Source organism: Neopelma chrysocephalum, unplaced genomic scaffold (genome assembly GCF_003984885.1).
Source record: "Neopelma chrysocephalum unplaced genomic scaffold, ASM398488v2 Primary Assembly neopelma1_71, whole genome shotgun sequence".
NCBI classification, from domain to species: Eukaryota; Metazoa; Chordata; class Aves; order Passeriformes; family Pipridae; genus Neopelma; species Neopelma chrysocephalum.
Genome location: NW_020897731.1, coordinates 15,934,007 through 15,955,326, shown reverse-complemented (window position 1 = coordinate 15,955,326; position 21,320 = coordinate 15,934,007). Strand labels below are relative to the sequence as shown.

The 21,320-nt window shown below is 35.3% G+C and overlaps 1 protein-coding gene across 4 annotated transcripts in view; it reads left to right on the top strand.

Moving 5' to 3' along the window:
* Positions 1 to 21,320, top strand: part of ATP8A1 (ATPase phospholipid transporting 8A1) — a 117,651-nt gene that overhangs the window by 70,117 nt on the left and 26,214 nt on the right. For all 4 annotated transcript variants that reach the window (XM_027686321.1, XM_027686323.1, XM_027686322.1 and 1 more), the window contains 8 exons: positions 2,626 to 2,798; positions 8,892 to 9,075; positions 9,181 to 9,291; positions 14,250 to 14,324; positions 14,446 to 14,568; positions 17,041 to 17,119; positions 19,340 to 19,401; positions 20,850 to 20,906. In XM_027686321.1, the coding sequence (XP_027542122.1) occupies positions 2,626 to 2,798; positions 8,892 to 9,075; positions 9,181 to 9,291; positions 14,250 to 14,324; positions 14,446 to 14,568; positions 17,041 to 17,119; positions 19,340 to 19,401; positions 20,850 to 20,906 (864 nt within the window). The remainder of the gene's footprint in view (positions 1 to 2,625; positions 2,799 to 8,891; positions 9,076 to 9,180; positions 9,292 to 14,249; positions 14,325 to 14,445; positions 14,569 to 17,040; positions 17,120 to 19,339; positions 19,402 to 20,849; positions 20,907 to 21,320) is intronic.

Sequence of the window (21,320 nt, the reverse complement as noted above, 5' to 3'; positions counted from 1 at the left end):
CTTCACCGGCTTCATTGCCCTTCTCTGAACTCTTTCCAGCACCTCAATGTCTTTCCTGTAGTGAGGAGCCCAAAACTGAACACAGAATTCAAGGTGCAGCCTCACCAGTACTGAATACAGGGGGACGATCACTGCCCTGATCCTGCTGGCCACACTATGGCTGATACAGTCCAGGATGCCACTGGCCTTCTTGACCACTGGGGCACACTGCTGGCTCGTGTTCAGCTGCTGTCGACCAGGACCCCCAGGTCCTTTTGTGTCAGACAGCTTTCTAGCCAGTCTTCCCCCAGCCTGTAGTGTTGCATGGGGTTGTTGTGACCCAAGCGCGGGACCCCAACACCTGGCCTTATTGTACCTCATCCAGTTGGCCTCAGCGCATTGATCCAGCCTGTCCAGATCCCTCTGCAGAGCCTTTTTGCCTTCCATCAGATCAGCATTCTCACCCATCCTGGTGTCATCCACAAACTGACTGAGAGTGCCCTCAACCCCCTTGTCCAGATCATCACTAAAGATATGAAACAGAACTGGCCCCAGTACTGAGCCCTGGGGAACACCACTCGTGACTGACTCCCAGTTCCATTCACCACCACTCTCTGGGCCCAGCCATCCAGACGGTTTTTAACCCAGTGAAGAGTGCAACCGTTCAAGCTATGAGCAGACAGTTTCTCCAGGAGAATGCTGTGGGAGACAGCATCAAAGGCTTTACTGAAGTCTAGGCAGACAACACCTACAGCTCTTCCCTTATCCATAAAGCAGGTCACCCTGTCATAGAAGATCAGGTTGATGAACCAGGACCTGCCTTTCCTAAACCTGTGCTGGCTGGGCCTGACCACCTCGTTGACCTGCACATATTGTGTGATGGCACTCAGTCTGTTCAATGACCTTCCCTGGCACTGAGATCAGGCTGGCAGGCCTGTAGTTCCCAAGACCCTCCTTCTGACCCTTCCTGTAGATGTGTGTCACACTAGTCAACCTCCGGTCACCAGGGATCTCCCTGGTTAACCAGGACTGATGATAAATGATGCAGAATGGCTTGGCAAGCTCTTTGGCCAGCTGCCTCGGTATGCTTGGGTGGATCCCCTTGGGGTCTATAGACTTGCATGTCTAAGGGCCATAGCATGTCACTGATCATTTACCCCTGGATTATGGGGATTTCGTTACACAAAAGAAACAATAGACAGGAGGAATATGACTTTTCATGTGTTGCTTAAATTTCACTAGAAACTAAATAGTCCACTGAGATGAAAAAAAATCAATACTTTCTTTACATTACAATATTTCCTAATGCTCTGGAAAATAGTTAATGGAAGTTATTGTCATTTTAAAGACTTTGTAACATGTAATTTTAAACAGTGGAACTTCATTTCCATTGCAATTCCTAGTGAGGGAGAGTCTGGACACCTGAAGTTCAGAATTCCCCAACAGCCTAATCTCCTAGATAAACCAGTGAATTTTTAGAAGACCAGTAGAAGCAAAGTAGTCAAAAACCCATGGACAACAGTGTGTGGAACTGGGAGGAGTACGTTGGGTTGAAAAGGCAAAGCACTATCTTTAATTTCATTTCAGAGGGTTTTGAGATATTTAATTAGTTTAGTGTTTTATTTTTAGGTGCTTACACCAAATTTTGTTTATGTATACCTGACATCACTGAAGTAGCACAATTATTTGGTTCGTAAACTTGTAGAAAAAATAGCAACCTTGTTGTCATGGGATGTTACTGGCTTCCAAATTGAGTATTTTATAAGCAGAAGAGGGTTTTTTTCATCTTCCTTTTTCCTCTCCTTCTTACTTCTGGGCTGTGAGGCAGGAAAAAATAGGAAAAAGAGTATGTTGTAGCTCTGTGAAGGCCTTTAAAAAAGAAATGCAACAAGCAATATTTTTTCCTCCTTCCTGACACTCCATGGTAGAGCTGTACTGTAGCTAACTAGATGTCAGTGACCTTCCGAAAGCAGGGTGCTGCATAAATACGGGTGAATGTATTATCTACTGAATGTAATCTGAAGTTAGTGGTGGACCACAAAACAGTGACTTGTGTAGGTGTGATTCAAACTGTCATTAGCAAATGAAAAATACAAAATACATTCCTTTGTATAACATATACTTGATGTTATAATTGTTAAATTATGTTAAAATATACATTTAATGTGATAGAATTATCGGTTATAATGCATGTACTTATGAATTATCTGTGTTTCGTTTTTGCTAAACATTTAGGACCATTTTATATAATAGTGAATAGAAATTGTTTCTTCTGGTATCTATATATATGTGAATGGTCTCTTGCATGGATATATAGAAAACTTATTTAATAATGCCTTTTGGCAAATATTTATGGCAAAGATTGTTTCCATTTAAAGAGCATTAAAAGTTCCACCATAGCTTATACACTTCTTTTTTTTCGGCAGAGTGCAAGAGCAGTCATACACACCATTTCTACTGTGGTTTCCAATAGTACAACTGTTGCAAATATTCTTTCTGTTTTATACTATTTGATAGCACAATCAATCAAAAGGCAATTTCCTAAAAAACCAAAATGCCAGTGTTTCTGATTACACAGCCCAAAAAAATCGTATTTAAGAATAGTAGGAATTAAAATTAATGGACACAATTTCTTTTGTGCAACAGGGAACAAGAGAGACACTTAGCCATCATTGCAGTACTCTTGGTGATGCTTTAAGGAAGGAAAATGATTTTGCTCTCATCATTGATGGTAAATCTCTGAAGTATGCTTTGACATTTGGAGTGAGACAGTATTTCCTGGATTTGGCTTTGTCATGTAAAGCTGTTATTTGTTGCAGGTAAGGTTTACATTGTTCTCTCTCTACATTATTTTTATTGACATACAAAAATTAGGAAACTAAAGTCATGAAATACAGTTATTCAAGATAAATATCTCCGTAGAGCAGTCTGCAATGGAGTCTACCTGTCAAAGTCATTCAGACTGCATATTTCCAGAAAAATAATTTGTAATCCATCAAGGGTAGTCTCAGCAAGGTTGAGACGCTAATCTTGACCTTGAATGGATGCTACAGTTAACTGCAGATTTAGAACATCTGTATTCTTTTGTAGATCTTTCTCCACAGCCAACTTCTCTGTAAATGGATTACACTGTGTAAGAAGTGCACAGAAATGTTAAAGGTACTACTTTGGGTGCTTTTTATTTCCTGAAGCTGATGGAAGCACCTTTTTTTAATCATTATTATGCCTGATTGTTATGGGGTTCCTTTGTACAATGAAACCTTTTATCCTTTTCTGTAAACATCAACTATTACAGCTTCTCTTGTTCCATCAAAATAAATCAGATTAATCTGAAAAATCTATTCGAAATGAAGCTATTTTTCTGCCTTGCAAAAGGACAGGGAAAAACAAGAAAGGTTATAGTATTCAAATAATCACCTGTTTTGTAGTCTTTCCATCCTTTCTGTCAAGCAATATGTTATGCAACCAAGAGATTTTTTAATTAATTTTTAATAGTTAAGCTTTGTAACTGTGCTTCAGCCTGAAAGACTCAGAATTTCAAACTAAGATCTTACTGTCTTTCAAACTGAGATCTTATACTGATACACATTTTATACTGTGTATAAACATTTTCCTAATGGCAGTAGTCTTTCTGACAGGAAATTTAGAGCTTTGTCCTTGTTCTACTAAGTTGAGTTTTGCTCAGCATAATAACAAGTAGGAGATGCTTTCAAAACCATAGTTCTTTTTCTTCTCTTTCTTTGATTTCAAAATATATTTTATGCCATTCAATGAGATAATATTGCTTTTTCCCTTGAACAGTGGAATCTTTGAAGGATATTCTGTAGGTAAAGCTGTCTTTTAGTGTTTGCATTTTTGTGATGAAACAACTAAGTGCAAAATGAAAGTTTCTGGTCTGTTAGCATTCTCTCTGCCATTTCTACACTTAACACTTTTATAATATACTTAGGTAAGTTGGTTTCAATACATATCTAAATATATGCTCTGGCATATTTTGTGGTTGTTTAAAAATTGGCTACAAGTTTAAAACTAAAATACTTGCTTGTAACACTCACTGTTTTAATGTGTACTTTTTTAATATTACATGCTTCCCAAAAGTCAAAATTCTGTCAAAATATTTATTCTGTTAAATGCTTTATCTTTAGTGACAAAAACTTAATTTCCTTGGAGCTTGAAAATAAATAGTTAAAAACTGGCAATTTTTAATTAAGGTGAATCCCTTAAAAATTATATATATCATCCTGACTAAACAAAAATATTGGCCTTTTCTTCCTCCATATAAAGGCAATAAACATCTTAACCTCTCCTTGATTCCAGAATTATGTATTACATCACTTTCTTTTAAATTTTCAGACTGTATTCACTTATTAAGAAGCATTTATTACTTATGGATCTTCCATTGGTAAGATCCACTGGTAACACAGATGAGGCTGACAAATATTCAGCTGACATTTCTTTTCAAAAAAGAGCTGTATGGAATTCCAAGCAGATGTTTGGCTTAAAGACTTTGACTAACTTAATTCCAACTCTATATTAGTTTCAAAGTAATATGTGCGAGAAGAATGTTAAATGGATTGTTCCGCAGAAAAAAACATACAGCTAAGAGTGAGCAAAATGAATGAAAAATATTTTTTACTGGTTTTACCATGAACTTGAGGCAATGAGAGTGCCATCTTCCAATTGCCTTCTGAAAGGGAAATAAGTCACTGTTCCTGTAAAGTTAAAAAGATGAAAAAGAAGTACTCAGGTCAGGAATCTTCTGTATAAGTTGGCTGTAGCAAGCCTTGATACAATTCTCAACAGCAGTGTTCAAATAAAACGTGGCAAAAGATCATAGAAATTTTTTTTTCATGTACTTGAACCGGAGAATTTTTCAGAAGGGCTCTTGCCCAGAAGCTTTCATCCCAGATTTTCCGTGAGGCTGTAGTTATCCCGAGTAGCTTTTTCAGAAGTCTGATAGTTTGTGTTGTGCTGGCCACTGAGTAATGTAATTACACAGCTACCTTTAATTTGAAGGCTGTATTATTTTTCTTTTTTCTTTTTTTTTGCTTTTGAAAAGTCAGACAATTAAATTTTATGAAACATTTTTCTCTGATTCTTTGCACTTAAAACCTAAGAATTTTACTTAACTGGCACAGAGTAGGATTGGGGTGGGTTTTTTTCAGCTGATGGATCAGCACCCAAATGTGAATCATGAGAAGGTGTCCTCTGGCAAGTGGAGAGGAAAACCAGAAGAGCTACAAGAACCCAGTACTAGTTAGAGTATCATATATGAGCAAAGACAAGCCTAGGTACCATGTACTCAGTTTCTCTTCATAGCACAGTCTCAGTGTTAAGCACAATGGCTTAAGAACAAGAGGCAACCACTTACTGTACCCCTATACTGGAAACTCAGTAATCTGTCTAATGTTGAGGTTTAATCTAGTTCTTAAAAGATCATATTTTACTTCCTAGAACTTTATAGGGTATGTAAATGAAAAATACTGAAATTTGCTAGAGAAAAATGGAAAATATATTCTTTTTTTTTCTTTTCCAAGTGAGCTATGGGCCTTATACTATTCCTTTGTATTTCTTCTGTGACACTAAAATTGAATCAAGTATCAGTCTGTTCCATAGTAAAAAGAGTGCCTAGATGATATGAACTGAAGTCATGAAATGATACCATTGAAAGTATGATACCTAGTGAAATTGTGTGAATATGATGCATACATAAGATCTCATTCTACAAAAAAAAAGTAACATTAATGAATTTATAAAAAAGATAATGTGCTTTAATTTCAGAAGTTGCACATCTCTATATGAAATACACACAGGAAGACAGGTCATGAGCTTTCAATTCTTTTTCTTTTTTTAAAAAAATTTCTGTTTAAAATACGATGTTTTGAAACAGTTCTCTTTAATACATTTGTTGACTTCCTCAACATGGAGTCCTCTTGCAGCTTTTTAGTCAGTTTCAGAAATGTTGTATCTTTTAACTAGTAGGAGTTGTGATTGTTACTATAATTTATTGATTTAGACCAAATTTAATTCCTCGTAAATGTTATGTGAATAAATGTGTGTATCAGAACATAAAAAGCATGTCTAGAAAACCTTGTTTTTCTCCTACAGTTCTAAGCTATGTTTCAGAATAATCATGTTCAACCTTAGATGACTATCAAATAGCCTTTATATTACTGGGAAAGACATTCCTTTCATTGGAAATTAATGTTGGTTTGGTGAAATTTGCATTTCTAAAGGACACATTCATCAAAATTTTTCAAATACTGTTTCTACTTTGACCCTTATTGGTTAGCTTTTCACAAATCTTTGTAGCTCTGGATCTATAGATAATAGCAGTGTGATGTCAAAGATTTGGGTTTTTTTCTGAACTTGTTCTCACTCTGCTGCATTTACTTTTTCGATGAAAACAATGCAATTGGTCACAAGCTTTAGCTGTCAATTTTAAGAAAAAATTTTGTTTCCGTTTTTATTGTTTGTACCTTGTCTGTCGTGATTTAGTTATGTTATCTCTGTTTTTTAAATAGTTTTCTAATCGTTTTCTAATTGCATTCTTATTCATACTGAATGGAAGGTAGCTAGTGTGGCCATTAGTTTCAGCAATCATGTCATTGCTTGTTCTTTGTGCTTTTGGTAGCTGTGGTACAGTTTGCTACAGATAGCTGGACAAAGTGATGGCCAAGCATTGTTATTTAGTATCTACGTGCTTAATGGAAATAACATAATTGATGCTTCAGTGTTCTTTAACTGTAAAAACGTAGCATTGAATGTGGAGAATTGAATATCTTTCTTGTTTATTTGAAAAGAGATGGCAGTTTTGTTCCGTTTCTCAAGCTTTCTTTAAGGGGAATAGGAAGAAGTGTGATGAGGAAATCTACGCAACCAGTGGAAAAAGAAAACATTTCCTCTCAAATTGAGTTAAGGATCAAAATTTTGGTCCAAATTGCAAGCAATGCATTGTAACCTGTAATGTCAGTCTGTCCAGTGTCAAGACAGGCAAATCATTCAGCCTTAGCTGTAATACCAGACATCAGTGGGTAGGCAGGAACATTTTATTATGCCATGTACTGAAAAATAATTTGACTAATGTATATAGCTGAAGAAAAATTGTTTCCACAAGGTGGCTTGTTTTTATTATTGCCCTCATTAGCACTAGTTTGTGATCTTAAAAGTCAATCGGTATAAATAGGGCAGTATTTTTTGCCACATACAATTACTGGATTTGATAGAATTCTTCGAACTATAAGTCTTTAAACTAGAAAACAACTTGCCCATCAGGAATCTCATTAATAATATAACAGTATATTTTTTCTCAAGTATGATGAGTCCTTCCAGTATTTACGTACTTATGAGAATTCAGCCTTTGGGACCCACAGCTTGCAGGAGCAACCTCAGCATTGCACAGATGCCACAATACGGCAGAATTTTATTGTCTGGTGGTAACATTTCTTTTTGTAACTGAGCTTGTGAGTGCCATACACCAGTCTTGGTTCAGGTGAGAACTCTACTCATGAACTCCATAACCCATGTTGCCTGGCAGTGTCTCAGTGAGCAGCAATTATTTAGAAGTAATTGCTCTTTTGTGATTTTCCTTTGCAAATTTGTTCCCCTAAACTTATATTCTTAATTTCTTTTATATTTCTGTGGGTTTATTTCATTTTTTAACCTGAAAGAGTTAAGTCCAGGTTATGAGCATCCCTGCCTGTAAGAATTAACCCTGAAATTTTGTAACTGCTGGGGAAATCTTTCACAACCTGAATTGCCACTTTCCAGAAGCTTATGGTCCCAGGAGGTTTATTGCCTTGAGTGAGCATATAGAAGACTTGTAGAAAATTAATTATAAATAATGATTTTACCCCAGTTTTCAGTATTAATATATATCCATCTCCACACAGGAGTCATGCTTTGGTACCCGAATTGCTGTCTTTGTAGGCAGCAATGAACGGTGGTTGTTTGGGAGACAGACTCATGGAGCTTTTTGCATTTTATCTTGTTTCTGTTGGTACCATGAAACAAGAGGGGAATGGTTTTATCCTTGACTCCAGTGCCAGGCTGCACAAGAGTGGATTGCCACACTGCTTAAGGTTTACTCGTTGCCTTCCCCACCCTGTGAAACACAGCAGTTTTAGCAGATAATTTCTGTGTATTATTTTCAGTTATGATGTCTCAATACTGCAAGGACTGAATTCATATGAGAGTATGAACTTTAAAAGTAGAACTTTAACAATACAAAATGGAAGGTACACATGTGACACGTACAATGGTAGATATGGACAGAACTGATAGTTTCATCAATAGAGCTGTCGTCCTTGGAATAATTTGTCCCAACTGTGGACAGGCATTCTCTTAATGACAGATAATTGAAACAGTCCTGAAAAGAACGTGGGAGAAGTTACCAGCAGCTAATTTAAGTGGAGGATCAAGATTCAATCTTCACAGTTACTCCCTCTAATTTATCAATGTAGGCTGTGTTAAGATAGTGGCAGTCCACTCTGTGACTGTTGGCTGTCTCTTAAATATCTTGCTGTTTGTGTATAAAATCTGTATTTAAACAGAGAAAAAAATAAAAAGCATAACAATAAAATGAATCCAAATTCTGCAATTGTTGTAAGTTAATATTGATAGGGGCAGCATCGGGGGTTCCTTCCATTACTGTGTTTTAAGGGCCTTTTTCTATTTGACCATGTTTATTCAGTGCTGTTAACATCTTGCTTCAACAAATCCAAGTTTTCTGTGAGTTTTGCTGGGAATGTGCTTTTAGCATATAGCCTGAAGGGCAATAACAAGACCATGTCTCTGATCAGGATGTTGATTGGCCTATTTTTATTACCTTTTCACAGAATATAAAGTATGTTGTGAAAGTACATTCATTTGCAAGTCCTGTATTAAACCTGTTTCTTTGCATTACCCCTTAGGGTATCACCACTTCAAAAATCTGAAGTTGTAGAAATGGTTAAAAAACAAGTTAAGGTAGTAACTCTAGCGATTGGTGATGGAGCAAATGATGTTAGTATGATACAAACAGCACATGTTGGTGTTGGTATTAGCGGGAATGAAGGTCTACAGGCTGCTAATTCTTCAGACTACTCAATTGCTCAGGTAAGTCATTACATTGCAAAGTACTACAATAAAGTATTTTAATATCAAATTAGTATTGGTGTATGCCTGTTTTGATTGCATGTTCATTTTTCTCATTTTTTGCAGTTCAAGTATTTGAAGAACTTGCTGTTGGTCCATGGAGCCTGGAATTATAACAGAGTAGCTAAATGCATCTTGTATTGTTTCTACAAAAATATTGTCCTTTATATTATCGAGGTAATTTTACAGTACATTAAATGTTACTTCTTGAAAGTAAGAACTTTAATATTTTGAGGTTTTGAGTATTATATATGATTTTAAGGAAGCATTTTAACTGTCAATAAACCTACTAGTACTGAATCTTTCTTTTTAATAATAAACTGATTAATATTAATGATTTATTTTACTTTGAAAACCCCAGTTGTCTTTAAAATGCATAATAAATATTAGTACTGTATGTTTGTGTTGCATAATATTGCTAGTTTATTAAAATTCTGTACCTGTAACATCATTACCATAATTAGGGAATACAGTTACGAGTCATCTTAAATATATCAAGATATGTATGTGCTTAAGCTCCTTGAGCTGGTGTCAATAACTGTCCAGTTTGCAATCTGAAGCCCTTGTTAAGGTCACTGTTAAACTTCAGGGCTGTTGCTGTTCAGAACAGTGCCCAGGGTTTTTACATACATGTTTAGTTATGCTGTTGCAAATGTTTCACTTGCTGATGGGGTAACCATGCCTCCTTAGGCTCTAGTTCGTGAACAGGGATATTTTCCTGAAAGTACCTACCTATGCTTTTTCACCTGAGATTTTAAGGAGGCTGGAGGAATCTTGTGAATAATACAGTAGCATGAGAGGACTGTGTTGTAATAAGTGTATGTTTATTGGTAGGTGTGGTTAAAACAGCATGTATAGCTATAGTTTTCATTATCTTCATGACCACATGGCAACCTTAAAATTTTGAATGGATTCTTCAAATTATTTTTAAATTTCGTCCTTCCCCTCCCTTAATTTGCTTTCAACAGCTGCTTGCTTTCTTACAACCAAATATGTATTTAGTAATTATGTTTATAATTGATTCAAACTTTACATATCCAATGATACTTTGGGTTAAAAATGTGGAGGAAAAATTAATTTTTTACAAAGCTTGATCACAAAATAAGTTTTATAGGTCAGTCTTATGTATTTTTATATTAACAGAGTTAACAGATATTCTTAAAACTTTCATAGTGTTTTTTAATGTATTTTCAAATTAGTATCTTAAACTTGTAGAGTAAGTGTTCAGTTTTACCAAAAGAAAATGCCTTATTTCTGTTAGACCTGATGTAAATGTTATATTAATATTTCCAATTTTGATACTTATGTATGTGACCTCACACTGTTGTAATATCTGAAAATACTTCAGTTGTCTTTTTATGTACAAGTGTTGTAGCCAAAAGAGTGCATTTTTCTTACCATACTTTTACATTTTCTATTTTTCTCTTTTTTCTCCTTATTGTGTTATTGATGCAAATAGATTTCAAGCTAAGTGGCAGCGAGTTTGTAGCCTGTTTAGGAAAACATAAGTAGGAAGCTATAAAAAAAGGAAATTCACTAAAGATCCTTTTATGCTTTAGAAGTGATGGCAGACTTTAGATTCTGTCTTTCAAAAGATGAATATCTACTTACATGGTCAGACTTCCAGAAGTACTGATTACCAGTAGCTCTAGAAATATTTGGAAAAAAAAGTATTAATGTATATTTTGTGCTTATAGAAAAATACAAAGCAGTCTTTAGAACGCACTAACTTGTTTTTCTTAGTTTTCTGTCATTGTCACCTGCAAACACATTGTAAATTTATAACTTAAATCAGATATAAGTATCCTGTTGTTTGTATTCTTTGAGAAAGAAAGTTAAATGCAAGGTACAGAGATCATAGTATAAAAATACAAAAGGCTAGAACAGGTAGTCTCTGCCTCATGAGTGGATGGAAGGGCAAAGAGATAATTTTGATATGGGTTATGACCCTTCTATATATAAAGCATGCAAGCATTTTGCCATGTACACCTTCTCTGTAAGACGACTTCTACTTGAATTCCTGTATACCCAACGTTTGTCAGCTCATAAAACTTTCAGAGATGTTAATAGCTCATGTCAATACCGTGAGTGAATGGGCAGAAATTCATCATTGAATGTCTCCAGAAAGGACAACTGCCAGTCTTGAGTCTCTCTTTTCAGTTTTTTTGTACAGATCAGGCGTGGGAGCAGAGAGCTCAATGAGTATTTGTAAGCTGCTGCTTAATATGCAGAAATGCTACATCAGGAAAACGTCTGTGAGGCTTTTGTGGCCACACCTCCTCTGTCTTGAAGTTTAGAAAATAGTACCGTGAAAGGCATGTCTGGAAGTTGCTTTAAACAAGTTTCCTTTTATTAGCTGACAATAACTAAAAATACACAACTTTATTTAATAGATGCATATTACGTTTTTAAATATTTTCTCAGTACTAATCAAGCTAGTAATGTAAAATATTCCATTTAGTCAAAAATACAACCTTTATTCTAGGCATTCATGAGCTGATATGAAATAAGTGTCATTGGTTTCTTTGTTCAGAAAACGGTAAAGGTCTGTAGTAATACCCAGACACAGTGATTAGTGCTTATTGACATTTAAACTCCTATTCATAACAAACTAAAAGTGGGATATAATAATTTTTTCCTACTCTGTGTCTTGATGCAATAGCTATTTAAATATGGGCCTCGCCTTTTGTATGGACTAGTCCCACTGACTTTAGAGGCTATATTCTGAAGTATCAGTATAAATTACAAGTGAAAACTCTGAATTTCTAAAAGGCCACTAATGTGCATTATTAAGCCTATACAGAGCATCACACTCACCTAGAATAAGCCTATGCAGAGTCTCATACTTATTTTGAAGGAATTATCATTACCTTATAATGATGGTTGGGATTGAGATTGATCTAGTGATTGAGAACTTCTTTGTGGATTGGTTTTGGTTTTATAATTACCATTACTGCATACCTCTTTTAAACTACTCATTTGAGAAGTTAGCAAATCACCCTTCAACATAAGCGGGACAAAATTTTCCTATTCCTACTTTTCATTCTGCCAATTAGTAATAACCAGTAATGACATAAAATAACTGGTTTGTATTAAATAAAAAAGTTTACATTTTAAAAAATAATAATAATTTTGGAGATCTGCATATGTCATTCATGTTCCATGTAGGGGAAAATTCAAATAAAAAAGTAAAATACCAAGACAAACGGAAGAAACAGATGCGTGGAGTTCAGATTTAAGGTTCAGTCACAGGGCTTTAAAGGTGGTTGTTAGTAGCAATTTAAGTGATACTATGTAAACAAATTGATTATACTAAGTAGTTAGATCTGTAATGGCTTCTTTTTGTTCCACAAACTTTGGTTGATGGGAGGGGTTTATTTTTTTCTCCCAAGCTCTTTTCATCCCACTGCTGAGTTTACTCACTTTATGCTGCTCATATCCATAACTGGAATTCACCATTTGGTTCCTGATTTCCTTTGCCTGGCATATCAGAATGCCCGTGATCATACTGAGACCCATATCGTGCATAACCCCAAATACGAGCAGGCTGTCTGTGTATACTCACACTGCTCCGGAGCTGCAGAGTTCAGGTGCTGTTGTTCAATATATCATGGGTTACTTGATGTATGCAAACTGCACTGAGTTTGGTTTGAAACACAAACAGCAGGAAGTAATTGTGCTCATGGCCACATTTTTGCATCATATGGTTTGAAAACTTAGAAATACAAGGATTTACCTTGAGGGCCATCTCATTTTAGGTGAACTGGGAACCTATATCTTTCCTTTTTGATGGAGATTTTATAGCTGTTGAACTATAGAATGGTCTGAATTTTCACTACCCGTTCACTTATGTGATCTAAAATACTTTTTAAGAACACCCATCACCTGTCCTTCTGTATAGGGGTGCTAGATTAGTAGTTTAGGTTATTAGCGTAGGACCTATACCTTAAGAGAGGAGTGTTTGAGTCTGCTCCTACATTATCGCGTTCAACGTCCTAAAAACTTATTTTGCAGGTATAGTTGAACAATTAGCAGTTTTGGCTGGATTTTACCTCTGATTTTTAGTGTTAATAGTTGTTGATTTTAGGGGGTTTTCCATCTCAAAGTAGTCATAAACATGTTCAGACATTTCACCACATGATTAAAAAAAGAATCTGAGTTTGGTCATAGAGTCCGGTCACCTGGAGGCCAGCCTAAGTACATATTGATAAACATACATGTTGATTGTAGCAACTCATGCTTCCATAGTAAAGTAAAATGAAATGTGAACTGTAGGAAAGCAGCATTTAAAAAATCACTTGAAAAATGTGAGTCTTAAATTGAGTAGAGTGCTGTTTAGATGATTTTAACTTTTGAGAACTTATGTTTGTCCTAGACAATATAGTTTCAGTGTAACTTGTTAATAAAGATTCATCAGACATGCTGCTTCTCCACTTTATCATTGAACTAATACAAGCATGAAGAAGTAGGAGAAAGCAGATAATGCTGTGTGCTATACTGAAAAACAAGAGAAAATATATTATCGTACCTTTCAAATTAAATTTGATTACTTTCAACCTTTTAGCAAAAAGTGATAAAAATTGTGCAGTAAAAGAAATACCCAATTGCCTCTCTAAAGTACCCTGTACTTGACTTAATGCTTGTTAACTAAATAGTTGTACTTGATTTAGTGCTCTGGTAAAGTCTGATCTTCTCATGACCAAGGAATATTGGTATAGTTTTCGGTTCCAAAGAGCAGCTTGCTCTATGACTTCTATTAGTTAAGAATTTTAAGTTAACAATGAGAAGAAAATGACTACTAATCTGTAGGCTCCCCCTCCATAACCTCATATTTCTCAGAATTTTAATTTCATTAAAAGTTATGTGAGCTTAAATCACTCAAATACTTAAAGAACCTGACATTTCTTCTGAATGTTCTGAATGAACCTCCTTTGTTTTCATATTTACATGGAATTGGTCACATACCTGACTAGATTGCCTATTATCTTGATGCCTATTGTTCTTGATTGCAATTTGGTTTTATTATTGATTTTTTTCATATGGATTTAAACCAAAACATTTTCAACTGTGAGGAAAAATCTGTTTATCATACCTTGCAAGACATTTGAGTAATACACGGTTCTAATCTTTTTCAGATCTGGTTTGCATTTGTCAATGGCTTTTCTGGACAAATTCTTTTTGAAAGATGGTGTATAGGTCTTTACAATGTGGTAAGATGATTTGTATGGTTTTTGTTATTTTTAACCATGAAAGTTTCTTGACTAAGCAATCTTTAAGTAACTCCTTTCCTCTGAAGTTTTGCAATTTTATTTTTTTTAATCCATCTACTAGATGTTTACAGCAATGCCTCCACTAACTCTTGGAATATTTGAGAGATCCTGCCGAAAGGAAAATATGCTGAAATATCCAGAATTATACAAGACTTCCCAAAATGCACTGGACTTTAATACTAAGGTAGATTTTTTAAAAATCAAATTATGATAAAGCAAAAATTCATAGGAATTCTGTATATTTATCCTTTTTGTTCTATGCTGCTCATAATTAAAAATGGAGGAGATTTTTAATACTACTATTTCCCCATCTCCACTTGTCTGTGAATGGTTCAAATCATTTTTAGCAAGTATGGAAATGGAGAACAAGCACTTTACTTTTTTCAGGCCTGATATTTTTTTCTCTGCTGGTAATAAAGCTGTCTTCTATAGGCAGAAGTGATTAGACCTCACTGTCGCTTGGCTGTATGTATTTGTACTGTTATATGGAAATGGATTACTGAAGCCTGTGGAGAAGTGTTGCTGAGGACAATAAGAACTGTCATTAGATTTGTAGAGGGAGGGACATGGTACTATTCTTTGTCAATTTGGAGTTGTGATTTTATGGTTTGAGTTTTAGGAAAAAAATACTTGGAGTAAGAATGTGTCAGGGTGGATTAAAAGGAATCAGACTATTTTTGGTGGGAAATGGATGACATTCATCTTAGAGAGACTAGCACAAGAAGTAGTAAAAGAATGTAGGAATCTTTAATACATAAAATATACACATTTTCTACTGCATTGTCCATAAATAATCTCTCATAAACTAAATTAAACTTGCTTCTGAATCTGTGTTTGCGTGAGTATTTGATGTTTGTAAGAGCTCCTTCTGATTTTATTCTTTGTTAATATAATTATGGCATTTCAAGTAATGTCATTTTATGTTGAACTTGGGGACATTTTCAATATGTCATTGAATTAACAATATCTAGATGTGATGATCTGTAGTAGATTTGCAGAGCTGATACAGCATGCTTAGCTTTCTTAGCTCTTATATCTATGCCACTTGTGCTGTATAACTGGAGTTACCCCAATATATATAGAATTATTTGTCTAAACTATCTTTGTTCACTGAAGCAGATGAGATTCCTCTCCTTCTTCCTCACTCCATCCCTTTACCTACAAACACAAACTTGAAAGTTGTAAGGAGACCAGGGAACATAGTCTTTGGCGTCACTGTGAATGCTTTACAAATATGACGCTTTTCGTGGTCCCATTAATACAGACACTTTTGTGTTGTGATAGTTTTAATAAATAGTGTTAGTCATGAGTTAGAACTTGGATTTTTCTGTTTTAAGATAAGTCTTTAAATTTCTGTTATTACACTGTAATAACTAATGTAGTGTTGACTTCATTGGAAATTCTGTGGCTGTTCCCATACAACACTTGCTTTGAGTAAACGTCTACAAACTTGCCAGCTACAAAATTCCCACCTATATAAGTTGAATAGTTGGTGTTAAAGATTTTACTGCCTTGAATGTTGATGCAGATATTTGTTATGGTAAAAGGGATCAAAGGTTATGAGGTCATGACAGAGGTTAAAGGATTAGCATGTGACAAAAAGAAGTGGTCAGGAAAATGGAAAAGTAGAACTAATTTTTCTTGCACCCACCTGTGCTTTCTGTCAAATAAAAACTTCTGGTAATGACATAGCAAGGAGGAGAGACAAAGGTTAATGAGTAGCACAAGTTAAATTTGCGAAGTATTGCAGTGTCAATTGGATCATGCAACCTGGTGTAGTTGTATAATCTAACAAAAGACTTTGAGAGGTTGTGGAAAATGTGAGATAGGCAACTTAATTTCAATGGTTTGAACACCTTAACACTCAAAATATACATCAGCTAGTTACAATAACAGCCATAGTAGTCAAAAGTGTTATTAGTGAAAAAGACATGATTGCTATACTGAAGGAAACGAGTTACATATTATTTATTAAGTCATTTTATGTCACTATACAATATGTTATGGAAAGCATCAATAGACTGTTTATCCTTAACCTTAATACAGTTCTTTGCAGAAGGCATCTTTTACAAATTAAAATCAGTTTGAAAGTAAAATTTTGATTATTTAGCAAATACGTTAAAGGAATTTTAAAATGATAAAATTATACTCTTCAAGAATGAAGCATGTAAGGAGATATTTAAGGAAGATACTTTTATTTGTCCTTTTTTAATTCTTTTGTATGTGAGGATATGTAGGAAGGCATATGTAAAACAGGTTTTGTTTTTTACCATCTAAATTTATTCTTACACAAAATGCAAATTATAAAAACTATAGTCCTTTTTAATTCCCCACATAGAATGTAGCAATTGTTCCAGTTGTCTGGTTTAGTTTCATTTTTCTGAATATATTCCCATATGTTTATATTTTAATTTCCCTTCTGATTTGAAATTAAAAGGAGGAGATAATACACACTTTTTTCAAAGCATAAAAATAAACAAATGACCCATGAAGAGCTAAGAGGCAGAAAGTGCCTGTCAGTTATTTTACTTCACAGTGGTGGCCTGACAGAAACACATTTTGTGAATCTAACACACAGCTAAAAAGAAAGGTCAGGGTTCACAGAGCTAGTTTATTGCAAATAGTTCTCATGGATTTTCTGTTTTCTCTTTCTTAGGTTTTCTGGGTTCATTGTTTAAATGGCCTCTTCCACTCATTCATTCTGTTTTGGTTTCCACTAAAAGCCCTCCAGCATGGTAAGTATTATGAAAAATATAAATATAAATATTGAAAAGTACAAAATATCTAAATATTATCTTTTTTATAAGGGAAGCTTTATAAATACTAACAGTTTAGTGTGGATAAATTTAAAGATACCATTTCTAGAACTAGACCAGATGTGTATTTCAAATGTTTTATTTAAAGTCTGTTTATAAGTAGGAGTAATATTATGTGTATATACATTTAACTATCTAAGTAGGGTTAATGCGAACTGAAACAAGATTGAGAAAAAGAGATTGCTATTTAATCATGCTAATTTTTATATAGGCTACCGTGTTAAACACCTACGAGATCCTAAATCTCTACTATTCCTTGTATTGTCTCTTACATTTCGTCAGCTTTTAGTGTTGTTGTGTATACTTTCTCTCCTGTTACTTTAAGGGTATATTAATCTGCTAGTTTACATTTCTGTGAGTAGTACTGTGGCAGAGGAATGGTGACACCTCATCTGCTCAGTCCTATCCATCTTCTGGTTCAACTGTTGTATATGCTCCTGAGCTGCCAAAGGAAATGGGGTCGTGTAGAGGAAAGTGGTGTTAACTAAAAGAAACTTGAAAGCACTGCTTTCAGCGTGTGGGAATGTTTCGGGCTGGGGGAGCTCTCATAGTGGTGCAATTTTGTTTTGCTTCCAATTTGTGGGGAGAAAAAGTGTGTACCATGCAGCTTTTCTGAAAATTAGTCTGCTTGGTTTCAGTGATGTAGCCATGCAGTCTGCCATGGCGTAGAGGGCAGAAATGTTCTCATGGATATTTTGGAACTGTTGAGACTAGACAATGAGACTGTCACAGCTTTTTGTGCCTGAAAAGGCTAAGGGAAAAACTTCTTGCAGAGTATTTTACACTCAGGAGACTCCTAGTGGGTAAAGGGAGGTATGTGGTGGCTTGTTTTCTCTGAAAGGCCACTCATATCACAGTGAGGTTTAGACAGCCCAGGAGGAATGAGGTCCCAAAATGTCAGTGCATTCTCTAAAACCATAATCTCAAATCGAAACCAAAATCCCTGTTCAAAGCTGTAGCCAATCCATGGGAGAGATTTATGCATTACATGATGGAGAAGTGTTTAATGAGTATATATAGTGATGCAGAATTGAGTTCATGTGTGAAAGTCAAAGCTGAGATTCTTGCACGAGCACTTGTGAGAGCAGTGCAGCACAGGCCTTCTCGGCCCACAAACCCTGGGCTGGAACTTACCTGCTGGCAAGGGGCCTCTTCAAGTCTGAACAAATTGCCTTCTGCCTTCCCCTTTCATTCCTAGAGAAACGAAAGGTAAGGGAGCAGAATTGGGACCTGAGGAATTGTGTACGTGGTGAGGTGGTATAATTCAGTACCTGGCTTGGGTCCAGCTGGTGCACAGAGTTTTGTATGAAGGGGATATAAGTGCAGAATAAAAGCTGCTGTTAATTTAATCTGATGTCTGTGTGTGTAAAGAGGAAAGGGAAATAGTGCTATTACTTTCTTAGGGAGGAGCTGATGAGTACCAGAGACAGGAACTTCTGAGAACAGGTCTCAGTTTCTGCCTTCTCTTAGCAAAGAAGAGGTGCAGGAAGATCCTGAAACATGAAAGGAAGAATGGGAAGAATGAGGGATAGCTCAGCTTTCTGCATAGAAGTGCTGAGTCCCAGCACTCTGGCTAATGGGCATAAACTTAGCTGCGTGCTTGTTCTTCTGTCTTATCCTGATTATGCTCTTTACTGCTAGGTATATATTGTAAAGCAGTGGAGTGGATGTTTGAGCAGGTATTTATTAGAATGTTGAAAATCAAATCTTGAAGATCATTAAAATCTCCTGGAGCCATTCTCTTGATCAAATTTTCCAGTTTAGTCTTTAGTCTTGTTTGTCCACCTGTTTATCTGTAATGTGAAGATTTCAAACTGCATGTGTCATAACAGAGTCTATCAAGAAATATGTTCTCAGAGGATAAGTATGGATTTATAAGAGTTGTTTGTCAGAATTGCTCCATGGTACCTAACCATTGTACAGTACACAAAACTTACACTCCATGTATTGTCATGTGGATATGAAAAGCCTTGCAAGATATACAAGTCATAGATCTCTAGTGTTCAGCACAATTTAAGGTAAAATATGCTGCTAGTACAGGTATATAAAGTGGTACCATCTCTTTTGTACCAAAAATAATACATATAGTGCTGTTTTGGATTTTTAAATGTTTTTATTTTTATCGCTTTCCTTCTCCAGGTACCGTGTTTGGCAATGGTAAGACTTCAGATTACCTGCTCCTGGGGAACACTGTGTACACTGTAAGTCTATATTGGTGCTGGTTTTAACTCTTTAAAAGATGTGGGTTTATTATTATTATTATTATAATTATCTTCATAGAAGACTTAATTCAGTGTAGTGCCTTAAGAAGTCCCTTAAGAAGAAGAAATGGCTCTTGAATGACTCTTTGAGAAGCTTTGAAATGCATTTGGCATTCTAATTCCAGTTTTTTAAACAAAGCAATTTAATAAAGATGCAGAAGATACATCTGTCCTTTACTGGAAACTGTCTATTTTTTTACATTATGAGAATTATAATTCCCTAATTAGCATGCTTAGTAATTTAAAGTTTCTGTGTTGGAGAAATCTCAGGTTATTGGCTATCAAACTGATTTGTGGACTTGTGAAGATACAATTCTGTTCTCTCTCTCTTAATTTATGATGGGGTGTGCTGGTTTAAAAGTTAACCAGCAGGGGAAATGAACTCAACTCAAAAGAGAGATTATAAGTCAGAATAACAATTTATTAAAATAATACAATAAGTACAATTATACAGACAGACAGTTGGTTTTAACCCACAAAACCTGCCCTATCACCTATACTAAGTTTCTGGGAGCATCTCCTTTTCTTTAATTGCTTTGCTTTACAAGTATCCCTTGTATTAGCCATCCTTTTGTAGTTATCCCTGTACACTTGTTAAACCCAATTAGTCAACATATGGCTGCAGTCACAGCTGTAGCTCATTCCTGAATCCATCTCAGAACTACATCTTACCCAGGCACTGTGCTTCGGGCTTTTTTCCAAAACTAAGCTTGGCTCCAGGATAAAACAAGTTGCATTTGCTGTCCTAAGAGTTTACTGAGGTCCTATGGAACTGAGTGTTCAAAAACTACTGCTGTGAAGGTTGTCACCCATCAGTTAATGGATGTCTTGAAATCTTAAAGTACTGCAGCACATGTGAGTATCATCTGTGACATCAGCTGATTCACAAACACTGAAGACTGCCATTTCAGATTTGTAGCAACATTCTCCAATCCCTTCAGAAATTACTTAATTTCTGATATTTTCAATATGGCTTACTGTTTGTCAAGCTGAATCCATAAGCACTAAAACAGAGGTCACAATGCACAATGTTTGTCAACTAGGAGAGTGAAACTTCACCATCTTGAGAGGTTAACTTCTTGCTACTAACCTGCAGAGTGGCCAAGAATTTCCCAAGAAAACTCTACTTTTCTTCACTTCAGATTAAAAGTCTGGCGATCAATGAAGTTGTAATAAAAAGCATGGGAGGGAATAATGAAAATTACATAACAGACTTATTCAACATGTTATTTGTATGCAGAACATAGATACTGGGGTGTATCTTTAAATCTCCTAGTGGCAATTTACTTTTTCTTCTGTTTTCTGGCAGCTTAACCAAACAAATAAGTTCTGTATGTTAAGAGTCCCGTGTTAATTAAGAATATTCTCTCTGTCTTTCTCTCTTTAAGTTTGTGGTTCTGACTGTGTGTTTGAAAGCTGGATTAGAGACTTCATACTGGACTTTGGTAAGCAAATGTCTTTACCATATTCTCAAATATTTTGTAAAATGTGATGGATGAATAATTGTATTGTTTTCTTCGTATTGATTACATTATGCCCTTTAGCAGTTTGTCAGCCCTCCCCAAAGTAGCAAACTAAACTGTGGTTCCTGTATGGAAGGACAGAATATCCACATACAAAAAAATAATGCTTCATATTGAAAATGAGGACATTGGGAAAAAGCTTAATGTAATTCTTAAACTAGAAAAATCAAAGTGCTCTGAACTTATTGTAACTGAATTAAAATTGGCTTAAGATACAGTAATATTGCTGCTGATAGTATTATTTTCCTTTAAGAAATAGCTAACTGAAGTAGTAGAGTTAAATTAATAAAAGGCATGGAAATTTCATCCAATATATCAAAATCATATTGCAAATAC